Source organism: Oryctolagus cuniculus, chromosome X (assembly GCF_964237555.1).
Source record: "Oryctolagus cuniculus chromosome X, mOryCun1.1, whole genome shotgun sequence".
NCBI lineage: Eukaryota > Metazoa > Chordata > Mammalia > Lagomorpha > Leporidae > Oryctolagus > Oryctolagus cuniculus.
The window spans coordinates 90147728-90171699 of NC_091453.1; the positions used below are offsets into that span (position 1 = coordinate 90147728).

General features: G+C 42.1%; 1 protein-coding gene across 4 annotated transcripts in view; it reads right to left on the bottom strand.

The window, feature by feature from the left end:
* The window catches only part of BEX4 (brain expressed X-linked 4), a 39097-nt gene continuing 15125 nt past the window's right edge, over positions 1-23972 (bottom strand). The window contains exons 1-2 of one of the 4 annotated variants that reach the window (XM_008273121.4): positions 1435-1635; positions 1-612 (exon numbers count right to left, since the gene is read on the bottom strand). In XM_008273121.4, the coding sequence (XP_008271343.1) occupies positions 245-607 (363 nt within the window). In that variant the 5' untranslated portion in view covers positions 608-612; positions 1435-1635 and the 3' untranslated portion in view covers positions 1-244. The other 3 variants (XM_070066439.1, XR_011385332.1, XM_008273122.4) reach the window with 3 other exon arrangements.

Below are 23972 nucleotides of genomic sequence, written 5' to 3' on the forward strand. Positions count from 1 at the left end.
TGATGGAATATATAGAATGCCTTCTAAACTGTTTTATTGATTTCAAATTATAGAAAGAAATTTTTTTTTTTTTTTTTTTTTTTTTTTTTTTTTTTGCAAAACAGATGCAATTGCTATGCTGACAGAAACTTAGACTGAGGTAAATAAATATAGTGGAAACACAAGGATTACAGAAAAAAATCAGAAAAAATACAAGCTTGTAAAACAATGGCCACATTATTGACTTCAAGGAAAACTTTAGGGTTCACGGTATGAGGCAAAAGTCATAATGATTGTCAGGTTCAGGAGTTTGGAAGCGTATGTAATGTTTTATCTGCTGTTCCCTCGTCTTTCTCTTGATTTCCATCATCTGACCAACAAACCTTTCTACATCATCTCCCACATCACTGTGATCAATATTCCTATTAGGTATGGCCCATCGAAAGTTAGGGACAAGTCGCCTAACTCGCCCCCGCCTGACACTTCCTTCAGGCTTCTGGCCTTCACTCCCTCCCAAATGGAGGGCTTCATCTTCATTCTGCACAGGGGTCTGCTCCTCTCCTTCGTTTTCCTGGTCGACAGTTTCCGCGCTGAGGTTTTTCACTGCTTGTTCCTCTTTGGACTCCATTTCTCCTAGGAGACAAAAGACAGAGAGAGCCTGAATCCCTGGTGGACGGATCAGCACCGAGGACAGAGGCCCTACTATGCACCTTTCCAGATGCCCAGGCCGCTGGCAAACGTCACTCTCCGACCCTGAGAGGCCCCCTGCGTCCTCCAGGGGCCCCACTCCGAGCCCCTCCCTCCCCCGAAGACCACCATTTTCCCTGCAGGTCCATCTCCAGGCCTCAGTAGGCACAAAAATGGAGAATGGCGGGGAGGACCGCGGAGGACCGGGTAGGACCGGGGCGGGCAGAATGAGGAGGGGGAGGCACGGCCCAAGGAGGGGTCTGGGGTCCCAGATGGGGTTTCCGCACGCTCCTCCCCGGTGCCCCGCGGCGACACTCAGCGCCTCAGACCTGCAGACCTGCAGACGGCGGGGTCGGGGAGAGCGGGCGGCTGCAGCCCAGGGTTCCGCGCTGCCTCGACGCCCCCACCGGTCCCGCCGCCCCGCTGTCCTGCATCGACCCCTTCCCGCTGCCCTCCCCTGCGCCCGGGTCCTGGCCCTCAGCCGCCGCGTCCCCCGCCGACCACCAGGAGCTAGGGGGCGGGCCGGGGGTGCGGAGAAGCTGGCGCCGCGCAGGGGAGCAGGTATCCCGGGGGGCCCGTAGCCGGGGGGGGGGGGGGGGGCAGGGGCAGGTCAGCCATCGCCCCCGGGGCGCCCACCTGCGGGCCCCTCAGTTGCCACCCGCAGGTGCTCTCTGTTGCTCCGCTTCGGGGCGCCCATGCCTGAGGTGGGCGGCGGCACCAGGCAGCTCTCCCTCACCAACCCTAGGGACCCCTACTCGGGCCCCTCACCTGCCGCCCTGCAGCCTCCTGCTCTCCCCGGCTGCCCCTGGACCGCAAGCCCTGAGGGCCCCCGGGAACAGGTAGCGCCGAGAAGCCCGCCTGACTCTCAAGCTGGAAAGGAGATATGGAAGCAGAGCTTGCAGATGACATTAGGCTTTCGTCACCGCAACGGCCCCACCTCCATCCTGCGCCCCCTCCTGCCCCTTGGAGTTGGGCGGGGCTTGTCGGCCCGACCCCCTCCCACTCACCCTCTCTCCAAGTCCCTTTTAACGTCACTAGCCTGAGATCTACCACCCTCCCTTGTGTATTCCTGGGCCTCTCTGCTAGGGAAGGGCAGTATCTTCTCAGGGGCAGTTGGCAATTCCTACTTCCCTTAATTCTGCTCCCAAGATTCCCCCTCCCCTCATTACCAGAGCTGAAGTACAGAAGTTAAGGGGATGCAAAAAAACAAAAACAAAAACCCAGGATTCAGGAGAAACAATATTTTAAGGCAATTTTAAAAGTGATACAATTAATGCAAGAAAATCTGATGAGCAAGATGTCAAAATTTTAAATGCAAAGAACATCTGCCCTACCCACCTCATTCCCAAACTGAGGTCCTTCTTGCTCCCAAAACCCAGTTTTCTGGACACCAGAATTCCCCGGGGGGTGGGGGGAAAGTGGCAACAGAAAATGAGTCAATGAGAGTAATTTTTTTTCCTAATTCTTCTTAGTACCAGTCTGTTTTGTCCCCCCCCCTTTTTTGACTAAAATAAATGCATTCTCTTCATAATTTCTAGTACCTTTATTTTAACTTTATAGGAAATTCCAAACACATGTAAAAATAGGATAGTATAATATAAATCCATGTACTTATTACCTAGCTTCTACAATTTACTAATGGCCAACATTGTTTCATCTTTGTTCTCACCTACTGCCCACCCTTAGATGCTATTTTTGAAGCAAATTCTAAACAATATCACTTTGGGCAAAAATATTTAAAAGTGCATATTTACAAGATGAGAACATTCTTTTTAAATAAAGCCACAATACTGGTAACACATCTAATAGTTAACAATTCTTTGATCTCATTTTATGTCCAATTCTTATTCAAATTCCCAAGTCATAATATTAATGTGTTGAAGTTGGATAGAAAAATACCTTCAAATGTTCTATTGCACAATAGTACAGTGATAGTGAACAATTAATTGAATATTTTAAAAATAGCTAGTAAAAGGGATTTGAATGTTCCCAACACAAATAAATGATAAATATGTGAGGTGATGGACGTGCAAAATACTTCTATTTGATCATTACACATTGTACCTATATATATATCAAAATGTCACACTGTGCTCCATTATGTACAATTACTATGCATACATTAAAAATTAAAAAGATAACAAAAAGATCCACACATTTGGATTGATTGCTATATCACCTACATTTCTTTTGATATATAGGTTATTTTTAAAAAATAATTTATCTTTTTTGAAAAGATTTATTTATGTATTTTAAAGTCAGAGTTAAAAAGAGAAGGAGAGGTAGAGAGAGAGCTTCCATCCACTGGGTCACTCCCCAATTGGCCGCAACAGCTGGAGCTGAGCCAATTCAAAGCCAGGAGCCAGGAGAATTTTCCAGGTCTCCCACGCGGGTGCAGGGGCCCAAGGACTTGGGCCATCTTCTACTGCTTTCCCAGGCCATAGTAGAGAGCTGGATCGCAAGTGGAGCAGCTGGGTCTTGAACTGGCACCCATATGGGATGCCAGCACTGCAGGCAGTGACTTTACCTGCTACACCACAGTGCTGGCCCCTGATAGATAGGTTCTTACTTGTAAATTTCCCCTTCAGTGTAATTGTTGATGAAACATAGTCTATATTTTCTCAATCTGGATCTTGGTGGCATCATCATCAATATATGCCTCCTCACTGTTTCCTATAAAATGGTAGTAATTTCTAGCAAAGCTTGATTGGGATGAGGTTAAATTTCAATTCATTGTGTGTCCCTCTCCACTGGATTCAGCCACTAGGGACAGAGCATACCATGCTGATTCAGAATTGCCCAACTGCTTTATAAATATTTATTTATATTCATTTTTTTATTTTTTGACAGGCAGAGTTAGAGAAAGAGAGACAGAGAGAAAGGTCTTCCTTTTCCGTTGGTTCACCCCCCAAATGGCTGCTACGGCCAGCGTGCTACGCTGATCTGAAGCCAGGAGCCAGGTGCTTCCTCCTGGTTTCCCACTAGGGCCATCCTCCACTGCCTTCCCGGGCCACAGCAGAGAGCTGGACTGGAATGGGAGCTATCGGGACAGAATCTGGTGCCCCAACTGGAACTAGAACCTGGGGTGCCGGTGCCGCAGGTGGAGGATTAGCCAAGTGAGCCACAGCACCGGCCTATTTATATTAATTTTATTTGTAAAGGAGAGAGAGCGAGAGTAAGAGTAAGAGCGAGAGCAAGAGAGAATGAGAATGAATGAGAGAATCTTCTATGAGCTGGTTCATTCCCCCAAATGAAATGGCCACAATTGCTGGGGCTGGGCCAGGATGAAGCCACAAGCCAGTAACACCAACCGGGTCTCCCACATGGGTGAAAGGGACCCCCCAAGTACTTGGGTCATCATCTACTGCTTTCCCACATGCATTAGCAGAAATGCTGGATTGGAAGTGGGGAAGCTGAGACTTGAACCAGCACTCTGATATGGGTTGCAGGCATCCCAAGTGGTGGTTTAACCTCCTGTTCCACAATACCCACCCCAAATATAAACATTTTGAAAACAGAAAAAAAGCTTATGGAAAAGGATGTAAAGAAAAAACTTTGTACAGTTATGTAATATCTCCATGTTTTAAGCTAAGCGTTATTTTAGGAGTTCAAAAGTAAAAAGTTTATAATGTAGAAAAGGTATAGTAAAGCTGTTTAATTTATTATTGAAGAAAGTATATATAAAATAAATTTAGTGCAGGCTAAGTGCACAGTGTGGAGTTTATATTAGTGTGCAGTAATATTCTAAGACCTTCACACTCACTGATTTACCTACTCAGAGCAACTTCCAGTGCTGTAAGCTCCATTCATGGAAAGTGCTCTGCACAGGTGGCCATTTTTACCTTTCCTATGTTTAGATACAGAAACATTCACTAGTATGCTAATAACTTATGGAACCACATTTTTGTTGATTGACATTGTGGTGGTTGTATGACTCATTTTTACATCAGTGCTTCTATGGACTTCCTTTTATTTACATATTTCCCAGATTACTCAACTCTTGTAGGCTAAATTTCTAGAGTTAGAATGGCCATATCTAATGAAGTAGGGGCTTTACTCTTTAGCTGAAATAATGCTTTTCTTTAGAAGGGCTTATCATATAGCTAGAATTTTAATACAAAAAAGTACAGAATGCAGAAAAATGTAAATAAGGATACAAAAATACTCATAAATCCCACTTTGCTCTCTCATAACAACTTGTCATCTAGGGGTTCAAAGGTATTTAGAGAAAAGCCAGTTTACTTCATTCTGGGAGGTTAACTAAAACACCACCACTAGGGAGAGGAAACCCAACAGTGAAATGAAAGATTCCTGTAGTGAGTGTTAATAACTGAGTAGGTATTGCAATCTATTTAGAAAACAGCTTTGCTCTATGAAAACTAATGTTGCTGAACTCAGGACCCATATATCTTTGATATCTTACAGGAAAAATTGATTAGAATTAGCACTTAGAACACTAGAGAACTTTGCATAAGGCCAGTGGTCAAAACAGCTGGGAGAATGACAAGAGGGAGTCTTTGCAGGAGCTAGTAATATTTTACATCTGGATCAGGGTAGTAGTTACATGGTGGCTAATGAAAACATATGCTGTTGGACTAAAGCCCTATACTGTCATGATATCCCACGATTCAAGAGATTACAGGTTCAGCTAATGATTTGCACTTTGTAGGATGAATAGAAATCCATCCATCAATCCATCCATCCATCCAATCCTCCCTCCCTCTCTCTCTCCCTCTCTCTCTCTCTTCTTCATTCTTTCTTTCTGTTTAAGGCAGTGTTAGAGAGAGAGAGAGAGATCTTCCATCTGCTGGTTCACTCCCCAAATGGATACAATGTCCAGGGCTGGGCCAGCCCAAAGCCAGTAGCTTCATCCAGGGCTCTCACATGAGTGGCAGAGGCCAAACACTTGGGAAAGAGACTTTATTAAAAGGAGTTGGATCACACAATCACAGAAGCTGAGAAGTTGCAAGATTTGTTGTTAGCAAGCTGGAAACCCAAAGAACTAATAACATAGTTCCAGTCTGAGTCTGAAGGCCTGAGATGCAAGAGAACCTGTAATGTAAGTTCCAGTCCAAGTCCCTGTGTGAAGGCAAAAGATCAATGTTTTAGCTTGATGACAGGCAGAGAGAAAGGAATCCTTCTTACTTAGCCTTTCATTCTATGCAGGCCTTCAATGGATTGGATGAGACCCACTCATTTTAGGGAGGGCAATTTGTTTTACTTTATCAATTCAGATATTAATCTCATTCAGAAATATCGTCACAGATGCATCTGGAAATAATGTTTAAGTAAATGCCTGGTCACCCTGTGGCCCAGTCAACATGAAATATAAAATTAACCCTTACAACACACTATGCTCTGTCCACTTGTCCTAACAAATGGTTCGGAAGTAGATAGTGTGAGGATTGCAAAGAAAAGTGCTAAATATCACTCAGCTACAAATCTGAGTCATGGGTACATTGTGTCACAAATCATTTTCTATTGTTCACATACAGGTACATATGTTTATCATATTGCACTTCAAATTGGTAACATAAAGAATGTGGGTAAACAGACACTGCCATACAATGCATGTGAAAGTTTAAATTGTTATAATCTTTCTGAAAGTACTACTGAAAAATCAAAACTTTTTGGACTCCTTCACCAACCTTCTGACCTAGAATCTCAAGGACAAAGACCAAGAATTCTGAGTGTTTAGCATAATTTGGTTTACTATTAGGTAAGGACAGATTTGGGAAATCCTGGTCAGATGAGATTGGTAAAATACTAAAACATTTGCCAGCACTGGGAGGGAAGGTGCAATGTACAGAGATATATCTTCACTGTAGCACTGTGTAAAAAGAAAAAAGTAAATTAATAGAGAACTAAATAAAAGTTGTGGTACATTTATGTAACTGAACACTATGCACAGCTGAAATGAATGGTCTGTATCTTCATAGAGTAAAATGGGTGGATCCCTTAACTACACAAAAAAGTTGAAAATACAATTTATTATTAAACCATTGTCAAAATGTTTATATGTCCAAAAGTAATTATATATGCTTTTAATGGATATACACATATCTACTAAAACTATAAAAACATGCACATCAACTTAAGAGCATGGTCATCTCTGAGGAAAAGTAAGAGGAGAATGAAAAGGGAGACAATTCAGCCATATCTATGTCATATGATTACTAAAAAATTCAATGCACTAGTCCTTACACATTGCAAAGAATAAAGTGGTTGTATTTTTAATGACAAACTATAGCCAAGACTAATTTTAAATGAAAAATAAGTTTAAGATCAGGATATATCATGCAATTCCACTAAGCATAATCCTAAACATGATACATTTGTTTTGGATATGCACAGTAAAAATCTTTTAGGTCTACACACTAACTTGCTTCACTTTACAATATTATTATCTGTTGCTGAGTATCAAATAATGCTCCAAAATAGCAACTTAAAACAGCAATATAATCATTATTACTGATGTTATTGCTATCATCATCATCATTATCTCATGTTTGTGTGGGTTCATTGGGCTCAGTTGGGTGTTTCCCCCATGGCATTTCTCATGAATTTACCTTTAGATTGCAGGTGGAACTGCTGGCATCTGAAGACTTGAATAGGCTGGTTATCACGGCAGTGTATGTTGCCTGTTGACTGGGAGCTCAGCTGGACTGTTGACAAAAGTGCCAACATTGAACTAAGGTGTTATCTACTGTCATGTAACAAACCACAACAATATTTGGGGTGGCTAACACCTTTCACGATCTTGTGGGTTGACTAAGCTCAGCTGAACAATTCTTTTGTTCCATGTGGTTTTTGTTTGGGGATGTAGCAATTCGGAGGCTCAACTGATGGAATATTAAGGGTGACTCACCCACGAAGTTGGCAACTACTGCTGGAATAATTCTGATATGCTTAATGAGTACATTTCTGACAGCACAGAATTAGAAAACACAGACAGGATTACTGCATATATTGCTAATCCCTTTTCATGTTTCACATAATACTATATACAAAAATACAGAACATAGTTCTACATGACTAGGTATAAAATTACACCTTTGTTTTAAAATGGTTTTATGGTGCTCTGATATGTCTATGTATTCTTATGTGTTCAACCAGACCTTCTAGAGATAGACATTTAGGACGAATCCATATGCCCTGGGTTAAAAGGGGAACAATGATGAACAAAATAGTGCCCCAGTGCTTAAGGCTTATATTCTTTTGCGGTGTGTGCAGAGGGAAGAAGATCATTACAAAATGGATGATAAGCCCAGTGATGTGAGAGACTTCCTTGTCCAGAGTTGGTAGAATCCATAAGTGGCTACTCCATGGAATTCTGTTTTGAGCTCTCATCTTTTGTGAGTTAATCTGTTCATCCATGTGCATACTCATTAAGGTAGAAGAGAGAGAGGCATTGCTGGCTTAAGGGAGTAAGGATAATTACAGAATCACAGTCTTGGAGTGGGTGATCCACTGTAATTAGGAGGGGCTGCCCTGGGCAAGAAGATCTGTCACAAAAGAGAAACTAAGAGGTTAGTTGGTTTGTTTTACAAAACGATGTAACAAAAATTTAGTGGTGGGATCATTTAGACAGTCTGTTCTGTGATAGCATCTACTACCCCACAGAAATAAGAATCCAAAAGAGCAGCTGAGAATGTTGAGGTATGCGGGTGTGTTAGTTTGTGGAGAAAATAGATGTGCTACACTGCTCTCAGATGTTGAGACAGTACACTCAACTATGGAAATGGGTTAAGATTTTCAGCAGGGGCAGAGTACTACTGTATGCCATGCCGAGCAATAGTTTCCCATCTATCTCATCTCTTACACCTTTTCTCACTTTTCCATCAGTCTCCAGCCGCACTGGCTTGTGTCTCTTCCTGGAACAAGTCACAATCACTCCCATATCAGGTGTGATGATCCTTAGTCTAACATCAATTGATCTTCACAAACACAGCTTGTTCTTGTCACCCAGGTCTCAGCTCCAAAGTCACATCCATATCATGTCCTTTGTTAGGGATAAAGCACAACACAACTCTAGGGATCACCATCCATGGTGTAATCTATGTGAGCTCTCTCTGGAGTTATTATACTGAGTGGTCCTCGGCATCCCTGACCACCCTCTCAATAATACTATTTTATATACTATTCACACATTTTTTTGTGACTCTCCTCATCCACTGAAATTCAGTTACTTATTGTTTATTTCATGTGCATCCAAAAGAGAATGAAAACCCAATTAGGGGAGGGACCTTTCCTGCTTAGTGTCTAGCAGTCAACTTGTTAGGCAAACAGTAATCACCTAGCAAACACCTGTTTCATGAATGGATTACTGTCTATCATTCACCTATACAGAAACAGATACTGTACTGAAAGCTGAATGGCAAAACCAATTGATGTGTGGAACCATAAATCACAGCATACAAAATATAATAAATAAATCTGGGATATTATTAATTTAGAAGGTCTCAAACAGTAGTAAACATCAATTATCTTTATATACAGAAGATCAATTTAGTATATACTAAGTAAAGATTTCAACAGTTTGCACTGACACAGAAACACAAAGTGTAAAATACTGTTTGAGTATTAGTTATACCGTTAATTCGCATAGTACAACACATTAAGGACAGAGATCCTACATGGGGTTTAAGTGCACAGTGATTCCTGTTGTTGACTTAACAATTGACACTCTTGTTTATGGCGTCAGTAATCACCTAAGGTTCTTGTCATGAGTTGCCAAGGCTATGGAAGCCTTTTGAGTTCGCCGACTCTGATTATTTAGACAAGGCCATAGTCAAAGTGGAAGTTCTCTCCTCCCTTCAGAGCAAGGTACCTCATTCTTTGATGGCCTGTTCTTTCCGCTGGGATCTCACTCACAGAGACCTTTCATTTAGGTTTTTCTTTTTTTTTTTTTTTTTTTTTTTTTTGCCAGCGTGTCTTGGCTTTCCATGCCTGAGAAACTCTAATGGGCTTTTTAGCTGGATCTGAATGCCTTAAGGGCTGATTCTGAGGCCAGAGTGCTGTTTAGGGCATCTGTCATTCTATGAGTCTGCTGTGTATCCTGCTTCCCATGTTGGATCGTTCTCTCCTTTTTAATTGTATCAGTTAGTATTAGCAGACACTAGTCTTGTTTATGTGATCCCTTTGACACTTAATCCTATCATTATGATCAATTATGAACTGAAACTGATCACTTTGACTAGTGAGATGGCATTGGTACATGCCACCTTGATGGGATTGAATTGGAATCCCCTGGCACGTTTCTAACTCTACTGTTTGGGGCAAGTCCGATTGAGCATGTGCCAAACTGAACATCTCCTCCCTCTCTTATTCCCACGCGTATATTTAACAGGGATAACTTTTCAGTTAAATTTAAACACCTAAGAATAATTGTGTGAATTAAAGAGTTCAACCAATACTATTAAGTAGAACAAAAAATACTAAAAGGGATAAAGTATTAAGTTGTCCCTTCACAGGACAAGCTCTTATTTTTAAATGTATGTGCCCATACCACATGGGGGCTATTTGGCCTTTTTGTAAAATTATAGGATTTTATTGATCTTATTTTCCTATATCTTGAGATATTTTTGCTATTCATCATCCTGAGATTTAATTATTCTCAGTTATACTGAAAGGGCTGAAAAATAAGAATGATGGAATAACCTACACTAAGAATCAAGCAATAATGAAAGAAGTAATTGATATTAAATTGTTTAGTTTTTTTAGTGCATTGTTCAAAGTATTACACTATTTTTCAAAAAGTCATAAAAATATAGAGATGCCACAGTCTTTGTATTTTTAAATCCAGCTTCCATTGAACACAGAAGATTTTTCTAAATTACCTTCCATTCTGGCAAAGAGAAGAAAACTGACAGAGGAAGATATTTTATGATTATTAGATGTATCAGAAGATGAGTGACAATAGTACTGTAGACTCTCTTGTTGATGGTATCTCAAACTATGAGTCTTCGATGATATCCCAGATAAATTTTCTTACATGAAGACAACATTGGGTGAACAATATATTTCTATGAACTAAAACAGTAAATGGTGTTCTCATTCAGTTCATCATTTATCATACAATGATTTTTAAAAAAGATTTATTTATTTATCTGAAAGAGTTACAGAGAAAGAGAAGGAGAGGTAGAGACAGAGAGAGAAGTCTCCCATCCACTGGTTCACCCCCCAGATGGCTGCAAGGGTCAGATCTGCACCAATCTGAAGTCAGGAGCCAGGAGCTTCTTCCAGATTTCCCACGCTGGTGCAGGGGCCCAAGGACTTGGGCCATCTTCCACTGCTTTCCCAGGCCATAGAAGAGAGCTGGATCAGAAGTGGAGCAGCCAGGATTCAAACCAGCGCCCATATGGGATGCTGGCACTGCAGGTGGTGGCTCTACCCGCTATGCCACAGTGCCAGGCCATATCATACGATGTTTTGACAAGAACTAGGAACAATCTGATTTGCTCCAGGAACACAGGAAACTGTTTTGTTGTTGTTTTTTTTTTTAAATACTGGATTATGTGTGTGTGTGTGTGTGTGTGTATCTCCAACATTTAATCTATAAGGTATCTAAATGGACAAATGCTGAAGTAAATAAACTGGAAAGAAATAGGTCACATCAGTCATTGCACTGGTCATTCTAATTAGTATTCCTTTATTTAAAAATAATTGACTTTGAAGCCGGCGCCGTGGCTCAATAGGCTAATCCTCCACCTTGCGGCGCCGGCACACCGGGTTCTAGTCCCGGTCGGGGCACCGGATTCTGTCCCGGTTGCCCCTCTTCCAGGCCAGCTCTCTGCTATGGCCAGGGAGTGCAGTGGAGGATGGCCCAGGTGCTTGGGCCCTGCACCCCATGGGAGACCAGGAAAAGCACCTGGATCCTGGCTCCTGCCATCGGATCAGCGCGGTGCGCCGGCTGCAGCGGCGGCCATTGGAGAGTGAACCAACGGCAAAGGAAGACCTTTCTCTCTGTCTCTCTCTCACTGTCCACTCTGCCTGTCAAAAAAAAAAAAAAATAATTGACTTTGCAGTTATGGTACAGAGAAGATGACAGTCCTTCATTCAACAAAATTATGGGCTGTCAAGGTTTTGTAAAGTATTCATTTTAATAATATAAATGAGAATAATCAGAAGTAATGATAATATAGATTTTATTTGGGATATAAGTGTGGAATGAGTGAGGAATCAGTGTCTACAAGATGGAAATATTCCAGGTTCAAGCATGAGAGATGATGAAGGATAAACTGTATTCAATACATTATGTTTATTTTTGGTACATATACCTTCAAATCCAGGAAAAAGGGGAATAAAGTTTGGGTTCAACATGCTTAAAATCTTGCTATATTTTAGTCATTCATCATCCCTTTCACAAATTATTCATATGCTGACCTAATACACAAAATGAATATTTTGTACACAGAAGGTAAAGTGGTGATGTCAATTTTGTCCTGGTATTCTGAGGGCTGAAATACTAAACACCCCTGAGTTGCTGGGTGGATTCAATGACTTTATCTTGTTTAAGGAATGAGGCTGGTGAGAGGGAAGTGGTATCTCCAAGGTGCCTTTATAATGGGACCTGCTGAGTCACTTCAACTATCCACCCAGCCAACTCAAATTCACACTTTTTTTTTTAAAAAAAAGATTTATTTATTTATTTATTTATTTGAAAGTCAGAGTCACACAGAGATAGGAGAGGCAGAGAGAGAGAGGTCTTCCATCCATTGGTTCACTCCCCAATAGGCTGCAATGGCTAGAGCTACGCCGATGCGAAGCCAGGAGCCAGGAGCTTCTTCCACGTAGGTGCAGGAGCCCAAGGGCTTGGGCCATTTTCTACTGCTTTCCCAGGCCATTGCAAAGAGCTGGATCAGAAGTGGAACAGCCGGGACTCAAACTGACATCCATATAGGATGCCTGTACTGCAGGCGGCAGCTTTACCCGCTATGCCACAACACCGGCCTGCAAATTCACACTTTTAGTTTCCTTATCAAGATCTATTCCTGAGGCTTGAAGTGCACAAACTTCTCTTTTGTTAATCCAGAAATTAAAAAAAATAGAAAAGCTCCTGAAATAGAAAGGAAAAGGGAGAAGTTTTCTGGTATACTAGACTACTGGGAAATCATTCCATGAAATGAACACACTGTGACTACACTCTTTCTCTGAGACTTCATAAGGCAGCTGATTCTACCACAAAAAAAATTGCTATAGAAGCTCATGTGGACATGTAATGAATTTCTACATATACACTTTTAAATTGTTACATTTTCAAGTATTGCTGGGAGTCAACATTTTTCAGTTTATATCCAGAACAACTTTTTCCTTCCTTCTTTCCTCCCTCCCTCCCTCCCTTCCTCAACTCCTTCCTTCCTCTCTCCCTCCCTTCCTTGCTCCCTACCTCCATCCCTTCCTCCTCCATCCCTCTATTCTTTCCCTCCTTCCTTGCTCTTTCCCTCCTTCCTTCCCTCCCTTTTTCCCTCCCTTTCTTGCTCCCTCCCTCCTTCCCTCCTTCCTTTCTTCCTCCCTCCCTTCCTAAATTCCTCTCTTCCTTCCTTGCTCCCTCCCTCCTTCCCTCCTTCCCTCCTTCTTTTCTTCCTCCCTCCCTTCCTAAATTCCTCCCTTCCTTCCTTGCTCTCTCCCTCCCTCCCTCCCCCCCAAGAGAGGAAAGGCAAGATGGGAAGAGTACTGACATCTCCTAAGTTTCCTACTATGTGCCCAACACTTTTTTTTTAAATGAGAAACATTGGGGCTGGTGTGGTGGTGCAGTGGGGTAAGCTGTTACTTTTGATGCAGGCATGCCATATGAGCACTGGTTTGAGTCCTGGCTACTCCGCTTCTGATCCAGCTCCCTGTTAATGCACCTGGGAAAGCAGTGAAAGAAGGCCCAAGTACTTGGCCTCCGCCACCCATGTGGGAGACCTGGATGGAGTTTTGGGCTCCTGGCTTCAGTTTGGCCCAGCCCCAGCCTTTAGAGCCATTTGGAAACTGAACCAGAAGATGGAAGATCTCTTTCTCTCTGTATGTGCGCATGCATGTGTTTGAGTGTGTGTGCTGGGCCACAACATAGTACCCTGTTTTTTCTTTTTCTGATCAGGAGTGTGACATATCCATGAGAATTTTCACCCACTGCTGGTTACCACCTATTTGAAGGCACAGTTGTGTAATTTCCAGAACTTCTTGCATATTGATTGAATTATTTTATTCTTAGACACATAATTCCTGGAAACACATTGTACATGCATATTTATGCACATGTCACATACATTTATATGCATATATTTATATGTACTTTTATATGAAGTGATATCTTTAATATCCACTAAGGGTAAACAAGTAAAAATAGAGTACATAGTCATACAAGTGACTGCTGTACTATGGTATTAGCTCCCCTTCCCCACTTCACTCTAAACAAACAGCAAAACAAAGAAAACACACTCCCATTGTCTGCCGCCAGGTGGTTCTAATGATCAGCCAGGCTTGGGAACCACTGACATGCATATGACCATCCAGAGTCTCTGGCACAAGGTCCATGGCTCTCAGTCAGAAATTCAGCTCTTCCAAGCCAGCGCCGCGGCTCACTAAGCTAATCCTCCACCTTGTGGCACCAGCACACCGGGTTCTAGTCCCGGTCGGGGCGCCGGATTCTGTCCCGGTTGCCCCTCTTCCAGGCCAGCTCTCTGCTGTGGCCAGGGAGTACAGTGGAGGATGGCCCAAGTGCTTGGGCCCTGCACCCCATGGGAGACCAGGATAAGTACCTGGCTCCTGCCATCAGATCAGCACGGCGCGCCGGCCGTGGTGGCCATTGGAGGGTGAACCAAAGGCAAAGGAAGACCTTTCTCTCTGTCGATCTCTCTCACTGTCCACTCTGCCTGTCAGAAAGAAAGAAAGAAAGAAAGAAAGAAAGAAAGAAAGAAAGAAAGAAAGAAAGAAAGAAAGAAAAAAATTAATTCAGCTCTTCCCTCTCCAAGTCCTACACAATCCCTGTAAACACTGGACAGTCTTTCAGTTACGTCACACATTGGCACATTCTCACCACTACACCATTGATTCATCCTGTGATGCCTTTATATATCTCCCCTGACTACTAAAACCCTATTCATTCAAATGCCACCTATTTTTGTGAAGCCTTCTGCAATGACCATGAAGGAACAGTGTCTAAGTTCTAATTGAATGCTTCACTTGAGTTTCTAGAGGAGCATATATTCCCCTCATCCTACTTTTAGAGACATTTTTCGTAAACAAGACTGAATATTCTTTACAGGCAAGTGTTGAATGTTGAATCAGCCTTGCATATCTTGACTACATCCCAGCTGATCATAGTGTATAATTCTTTGTCTATATTATTTAAATTATTTATTCAGAAGGGAGAGCAAGCAAGATAGATACAGATGGATAGACTGATAGATCTTCTATTGGCTGGTTCTCTCTTAAAATGACCTGAACAGCTGGGGCTAGGCCAGGCTGAAGCCAAGAGCTGAAAACTTAGAGTCTCCCAAGTGGACGGCAGCAGCCTAGGTATGGGAGCCATCATCTGCTTCCCCCTAAGGTTTGCATTAGAAGAAGCTTGATTTGAAAGCAGAGTCAGGGGGCTGGTGCCCTGGTGCAGGTTAATCCTCTGCCTGCGGTGCCGGCATCCCATATGGGCACTGGTTCTAGTCCCGGCTGCCCTTCTTCCAATCCAGCTCTCTGCTATGGCCTGGGAAAGCAGTGGAGGATGGCCCAAGTACAGGGCCCCTGCACCCACATGGGAGACCCAGAAGAAGCTCCTGGCTCCTGGCTTCAGTTCAGCTCAGCTCTGGCTGTCATGGTCATCTGGGGAGTGAACCAGCAGATGGAAGACTTTTCAGTCTCTTTTTCTCTCACTGTCTGTAACTCTACCTTTCAAATAAATAAATAAAATCTTAAAAAAATAGAAAGCAGAGCCAGGACTTGAACCCAGGTACACTAATATGGGAGTCAGGCATCCAAGAAACATCTTAACCTCTATGTCAAATGTCCACCCAAATAATTTTAACATTGTTGGATTTTATTAATATTTTTGAAGATTTTTCTGCTTGTGAGATATAATTGGTCTGAAGGATTCCTTTCTTGTAATGTCTTTACCTATTTTTAATTAATTAATTAGAGAGGGAGAGGAAGACAGCATGCTCCCATATACTGGTTCACTTTCCAAGTGTTTGCAACAGTACTAGCTGGGGCCAAAGCCACAAGCCAGGAAATCAATCTAGTTCTCCCATTTGGGTGGCAGGAACCACTGCTTGAGCCATCACTGCTGCCTCCCAGGGTCTGTGTTAGCAGGAAGCTGAAGTCAGGAACCACAGCCAGAAAATGAACCTAGGTACTCCAATGTGGGAGATGGACATTTTTATCAGTAGGCTAAACACACTCCTGCTAAACACCTTATACTAATATAATGCTGGCTGCATAAAGTAATTTAGAAGGATTCCATCTGATTCTGCTTTCTGGAAGACATAATCAATAAATGATATAGTTTCTTCCTTTCAAAGCTAGTAAAAATCACCAGTGAACTTAATCTGGTGCTTTTGGAAGGTTATTAGTTATTAATTCAATTCATTTAATAAATATAGGCTTATTCAGATGATCTGTCCGTGTGATTTTCAGTACATTGTGCCTGAATCAGTCTGTTTCATTTGGGTTATCATATTTATGGGCATAGAGTTGGTCATATTTCTTTATTGCCTTATGAATGTCCATGGATCAGTAGCAATGGCTCCCCTTTCATTTATGATATTGATAATTTTGTCTTCTTAGTTAACCTAGGTAAAAGCACATCAATTTAATGATATTTTCAAAGATTAGCTTTTGCTTTCATTGATTTTTCTCTACTGGTTTCCTACTTACACGTTCACTTAAATCTTCTCTAATTGTTATTGTTTCTTTTGCTCACTTTGGATGTAATTTCCACTTATCTTTCCAGATGGAAGCATAGATGACTGATTTTATTTTTAAACTATTTTTAAAAATTTATTTATTTGAAAGGCAATTAGAGAGAGAGAGAAGAGACAAAGGAGAGGCAGAGGAGATCTTCCAACTGCTGGTTCAGTCCCCAGCTTAAGGACTGACTCCTCTGAGATAAATCCTGGGTTGTGTTATGTCCTCATTGGCAATCACCTCCCTTCTGTTGAGGATGAAATCCTGCACTGTGGGCTAAGAGGCCTGGGTGTGGCCACTACGTGGATTTCTGTTCGTAAGATGTGGAACTGCATCCAGGAAGCAGCATAAGCTCTTGTCCCTTGAGAGGGCACTTGACCACCAAGCTGCTCACATGTGTACACCTATGGCAGGGAGGGTGTTTCATACTGCATCCCATCTTAATCCTCACAGTGCTGCCCAGGACAACCACCATCCCCATTCCTTGGTCCAGGGAACAGAAATTAAACGTTAGGTAACTTGATCTCAGAAAACCACCTCAGGAATTAATGCCAGGATTCAAAGCCTGAAACTACTCAAAAGACCCTGTGAGCTGATAATTTTATATAATGCAAAGCATTGCTATTCAGTTGTTCTTGAAACAATGTTTTAGGAATTTTAAAAAGTAATTAATTAGAGAGAGAGAGAGAGAAAGATCTCCCATCTGGTGGTTCACTCCCCAAATGCCTGCAACAGTTGGGACTGGGCCAGGCCAAAGCTGGGAGCCTGGAACTCAATTCAGACCAAAATATGTGAAACATAGCCTGCTGCCTCCCAGTGTGTATACTGGGAAAGATCTGGGATTGGGGGTGGAGCCAGGACCCTCTGATATGGACACGAGTATCTTAACCACTAGGCTACTCACCACTGTAGTACTTTTTTTTTTTTTTCTGACAGGCAGAGTAGACAGTGAGAGAGAGAGACAAAGGTCTTCCTTTCACCCCTCAATGGCCACTGCGGCCGGCGCACTGCGCTGATCTGAAGTCAGGAGCCAGGTGCTTCCTCCTGGTCTCCCATGTGGGTGCAGGGCCCAGGGACTTGGGCCATCCTCCACTGCCTTCCCGGGCCACAGCAGAGAGCTGGACTGGAAGAGGAGCAACTGGGACAGATCCAGTGCCCCGACCAGGACTAGAACCTGGGGTGCCAGCACCGCAGGCGGAGGATTAGCCTACTGAGCCGTGGCGCTGGCTGTAGTACTTTTAAAACACTAAAAATACAAAGTATCAAATTATACCTGCACAAAAAATTGTAAAAGATGTGTGGAAATATGGAAGAAATTAATTGGAATTGTCCTACAATTATTAATATTTCTTATTATACAAAATATCCCTTAATAATAGATAGGTCAATGATATCAAGGGAGAATGCATATAAGGCATTATCAATTAAACTTCCCAAATAGGACAATTAAACTTTCCCAAAGAGGACAAAATCATCTTGCTTGCTATTTTAAAATATATAATTATTTGTTATCAATCCTTGTTACCATACTGTGCTATAAAACCCCTAGTAAACATAATTATTGTCAATTTAAAAACAGTCTAAATGTGATCAAATATTGCTCCCCAATTAAATATATGTGTGTTGTAATACAATCATTACAAAGAGATCCAATATCTGTCTGATTTGCCACTTGTGCCAGCCTCTATGTTTGGCATAGCTATTAAGATGCTGGTTAGGACATTCATGTCCATACCAGAGTACCTGGGTTTGATGCCTGGGTCTGGCTCCTGGCTCCAGCTTCCTGCTAATTTAGATCCTGGGAGGCAGCAGTGAAAGCTCAAGTAGTAGGTTTCCTGTCACCCACGTGGGAGACCTGGACTGAGTTCCCAGCTCCCAGCTTTGGACACTGACCATTGTGGGCATTTGGGGAGTGAATCATAGGATAGGGCAGTGTGCTCATGCTCCCTTGGTCACTTGCTTTCTCTTTCTCTACCTTTCAAATAAGGAAACTTTAAAAAAGTTTAAAACTTCAAAACATGCCAAATGCACTAAATAAATCATATTAAATGAAATAGGAGTGTCATAAAATATAATGTAAAATGTAATCCAATTATATAAAATGAATGTATGTATATGATTAAATATGAGTTAATGGATTATATACAGAGTAAAATATGGAGAACGGGCACTAATAAATTAACACATACTGGGGTTGGCACTGTGACGCAGTGGGATAACGCCCTGGCCTGAAGTGCCAGCATCCCATACGGGCACTGGTTCTAGTCCTGGCTGCTCCTCTTCCAAATGAATCTAGGGTTGTTACTGGTGTGTGGAAAATACTGGATCTTGGCCTGCAGGAATAACATTCATTTACCACTCTCACTCTGCAAACACTACACCCTTTTCCATGCCCGTACCCCTTGTCTAGCTCTCTAGTTGAGGCTTTCAGACCTGTAACCTGACCTGATGACCAAGTCATATCTTTCTTCATTTTCTCTTCTTTTTCCTTTTTTTTTTTTAAAGCAGAGTTATGGAGGTAAGAGTCGGGGTGGGTAAAGATCTTCTATCTGCTGGTTCACTCCCCCAAAATAGCCACAATGGCAGGGGCTGGGCCAGGCTGAATCAAGAAGCTTCTTTAGGGTCTCTCACATGGGTTCAGGGGCCCAAGTACTTGGGTGATTTGCTGTTGCTTTCCCAGGTGCATTAGCAGGGAGCTGGATTGGAAGTGGAGCAGCTTGGACTTGAACTGGTGCCTATATGGAATGCTTGTATTGCAGGCAGTGGCTTAACCTGCTATTACACAATGCTGGCTCTTTTTTTTATCCCTACTAAAAAATCATAATTTCTATAAACAGAAATAAACTTCTAAGAACACTGTAAGATAGTAATTTTATAGTGTGCCCTCAATTCTCTTTGAATATTTTATGTGTATAAAATACTGAAAGAACATATACCTAGTTTTTGATCCTGCTTATTCTTGCATCACATTCATTTATTAATGTTTTGGGGTCTGATGTGTGCTAGGCATTGTCAGTCCCATTCTATACCTGTATCACACACTTTCCTTTGCTTGATCTCTATACATGCATTCTTGGAAATGTCCACAAGAAGAAAGATGGCTATTAGTGCCCACCCCATGATGTATGACCTCAAAGAGATTCCATTCAAAGCAGGTTTAGTCCAAGCTGGATCTAGAATCCTAGAAGCTCATCATTAATAAAAGAAATGATGCAGTCAAGCAGGGAGAAACTGCTACTTTGGGAAACTGAGGTACCCTGTAATCCACACCAGCATCCTCTTGTAGGATGCTAACTGATACCTTCTGCTCAGACAACACATGTGAAGGATGAAGCAACCGTTACATAGTTTCAGTCTTGCCTCCTCTAATTGGCCTCAACTAGAGGTTTTAGGCCTCTTTGGTCCTCGTTAGGCCAGAGTCATAGATTCCTGAACTAGTTTTGCCATCTGCCTTATTCCTAGGAGTATGGTGCCTCCCATTTAGATGTCTGAGGACTCCTTTTTAGATAACAAGGAGTTTTTCTATGTATAAGACCTTCTCTACCAGTTAAATGGGGCTGTACCCAAATCTACAAGAGATTGAAAAGAGTACAGTTAAGAGTTCTCAAAACAAGCACAAGACCAAAACCTCCATATGAACATCTAATTTGCTCAACTTGGTGAAATATCTTCAAAGATGCCATCTTATGTGCTAAAGTGATATTAAGTGTATAATTGATCATATAGATAGGAATAAGTGTCAAAGGGATCACATAAATAAGACCAAGTGTCTGGCCGGCACTGCAGTTCAATAGGCTAATCCTCTGCCTGTGGCGCCGGCACACCGGGTTCTAGTCCCGCTCTGGGCGCCGGATTCTGTCCCGGTTGCCCCTCTTCCATGCCAGCTCTCTGCTGTGGCCCGGGAGTGCAGTGGAGGATGGCCCAAGTGCTTGGGCCCTGAACCCGTATGGGAGACCAGGAGAAGCACCTGGGTCCTGCCTTCAGATCAGTGCGGTGCGCCGGCCACAGCAGCCATTGGAGGGTGAACCAATGGTAAAGGAAGACCTTTCTCTCTGTCTCTCTCTCACTGTCCACTCTGCCTGTCAAAAAAAAAAAAAAAAAGACCAAGTGTCTGCTAATAACAAGAGATAGAATTAAAAAAATGAGAGAATGTTCCAACATGGGAAACAGTTCACATAGCAGACTCACGGAATGACAAATGTCCTGAACAGCACTCTGACCTCAGAATCAGCCCTTAAGGCATTCAGATCTGGCTGAAAAACCTATGAGAGCATTTCATGCATGGAAAACCAAGACACTGTGGCAAAAAATGATATGCATGAAGGATCTCTGTGAGACCCCATTGGAAAGAAGGGGCCATCAAAGAAGGAGGTACTTTTCTCTGAAGGGAGGAGAGAACTTCCACTTTGCTTATGGCCCTGTTTAAATACTGACAGAGTTTGTGGACTCAAAAGGCTTCCATTCACTGGCACCGTGGCTCACTAGGCTAATCCTCCGCCTGCGGCGCCAGTACTCTGGATTCTAGTCCCTGTTGGGGTGCCGGTTCTGTCTCAGTTGCTCCTCTTCCTGTTCAGCTCTCTGCTGTGGCCCAAGAAGGCAGTGCAGGATGGCCCAAGTACTTGGGCCCTACACCCGCATGGGAGACCAGGAGGAAGCACCTGGCTCATGGCTTTGGATTGGCGCAGTGTGCTGGCCGTAGTGGCCATTTTGGGGGTGAACCAACGGAAGAAAGACCTTTCTCTCTGTCTGTCTCTCTCTCACTATCTCACTCTGCCTGTCAAAAAAAAAGGCTTCCATAACCTTGGCAGCTCATGGCAAGAGCCTTGGGTGATCACTGATGTAATAAATAGAGTATCAACTGTTAAATCAACAACAGGAGTCACTATGCACTTACTCCCCATATAGGATCTCTAACCTTAATGAGTTGTACTATGAGAACTAACTGTAAAACTTGTTTTCAAACAGTACTTTATTCTTTGTATGTCTGTGTGGGTGCAAATTGTAGAAATCTTTACTTAGCATAGAGTTGGTCTTCTGTATATAAAGTTAATTAAAAATGAATCTTAATGAAGAATGAGATGGGAGAGGGAGTAGGAAGTGGGACAGGAGTGGGGGTTGGGGGGCAGATATAGGGGGAAGAACCACTATATTCCTAAAGCTGTACCTATGAAATCTGCATTCATTCAATAAACTCACATGATAGTCACTTTCCTTAAGGGTTTACTTATACCTGACACATTAGTATGTCCCATATGGCACCTCTTCTTTCTTCTGCCCATAAAATGTACCCTCAGAAATTTATCTGATATAGTAGGAGAGAAAACTTTTCCAAATATGGCTTAAAATCCAGAAGCAATAGGGAAATGAGCAATATGTTTGATTTTACATGGCCACAAAATAAAAAAAAAAAGATCAAACAAAACCCAAGAGAAAACCTGAAGTGAAAAATTACAAATTAAGAAAAATACTTATGACTTTTATCACAAACATGGACTATATTTCTAGCATGTAAAGAAAATGAAAAGGTAAAGCCAAAAAACAATCAAACATCTTGCGAAGGAAAAGAGCTATAGATACAAACAGCTTTTCACTGCAGATATTAACCATATAGTTGTTAGTCCCTACCTGAGCTGCTTGCCTGTTACTTCCTTATAGTGTGTTCAAAAAATCTAGCTGTGTGCTTGTTCTCTCTCAAAAAATTCTCAATTCTCAACCTAATTTTTAATGAGATGCAAAGAAAGAAAACCTAAAATCTTTCTTATTTACAAAGCCAGTTAGGAATCACATATTCATATGCACTGCTGGTGGTGCTATAATATGGTACAATGCTTTTTCAGGGGATTTGATACGATCTAATAAAATTACACAGGTATTTATTCTTGGAACCAGCAATTGCTCTTCTAGAAATCTATCCCCCACCCCCACCTTAAAAAAAATGAAAAAAAAAAAAAACCCACAAAGGCATAAGCATAAAACCATTCCTGGCAGAACAATTCATAGCAGCAGAAAAGTGAAAACAAAATAGATATGTACTAATAGGAAGCTAGTTGAATAACCTATGGTACACTTATATCTTGGAGTACAATGCAGCTATAAAAAGCAACAATGACTCCCTGTCTATATTGTTATGGAGTGGGCTCCAGGATATACTATTAAGTCATAAAGCAAGGTGCAGAAAAAACATATAGGGGCCAGCATTGCAGTGCAGTGTTTGGAGCCGCCATTTGTGACACTGGCATCCCACACTGGAGTGTACGTTTGCGCCCCGGCTGCTTATCTTCCATTTGAGCTCCCTATTAACGTGTCTGAGAGAACAGCTGATGATGGCCCAAATACTTGGGTCCCTGCCACCCATGTGGGAGACCTGTATGGAGTTCCAGGCCCCTGGCTTTGGCCTGGCCCAGTCCTAGCTTTTGCAGTTATTTGGGGAGTGAACAGCAGATGGAAGATCTGTTTGTCTCTGTCTCAGTCTCTCACTCTCTTACTCTATCTCTCTTCCTGTCGCTGTCACTAAATAAATATTAAAAAATAAAATAAAAACTGTATAGAGTTGCTATTGTCAAATATGGTAATGATTAAACACATGCAGCTATTTTAACTCAGTTAAAATGAAAGGAAATTAGAGAATAACTCCATCACAGTAGACACATTTTTGTACTCAATATTTAATTCCTAAATAAAACACTCAGATAATTAGTTCCTACTATGTTGGATAGCACAGATACAGAACACTTCCACCTCTGCTGAAATATATATAGGAGAGTTATGGTCTAGAAAAATGCCACATTTTACCTGAGAGAGAGAGAGAGAGAGGTGGAGAGAGAGGGAGAGAGACTGAGGAGGGGGAGAGAAGATATTCATATTAAATTTGCTCAGTTTTTAAACTGGAAGGTTAAAACAAAAATCTTGTGAAAATGAGTACTTACAAGAAAGCAGATGAGCAGCCCAGGATGGAAGTTGATGATGTATATTCTCTTAAGATATAATCCATATCTATTGACTCTATGTACAGAAAAACTACAATGATGTATCATCTCTCACTTGTCAGAATATCTGTTATCAAAAATATGAAAGATAAAATTTGGCAAGGGTGTGGAGAAAAGGGACCTCTTGTGCACTATTTTTTTAAAGGGAACCCAGGGGCCACCATTTTTAAAATTTTATTTATTTTTTATTTTTTAAAGATTTATTTATTTATTTGAAAGGCAGAGTTACAGAGAGAGGCAGAGGCAGAGAGAAAGCTTCCATCCATTGGCTGGACCTGTACAGATCGAAAGCCAGGAGCCAGGAACTTCATCCAGGTCTCCCACGCCGGGGCAGCGGCCTAATGACTTAGATCATCTTCCACTGCTTTCCCAGGTCATAGCAGAGAGCTAGATCAGAAGTGGAGCAGCCAGGTCTTGAACTGGCACCCATATGGGATG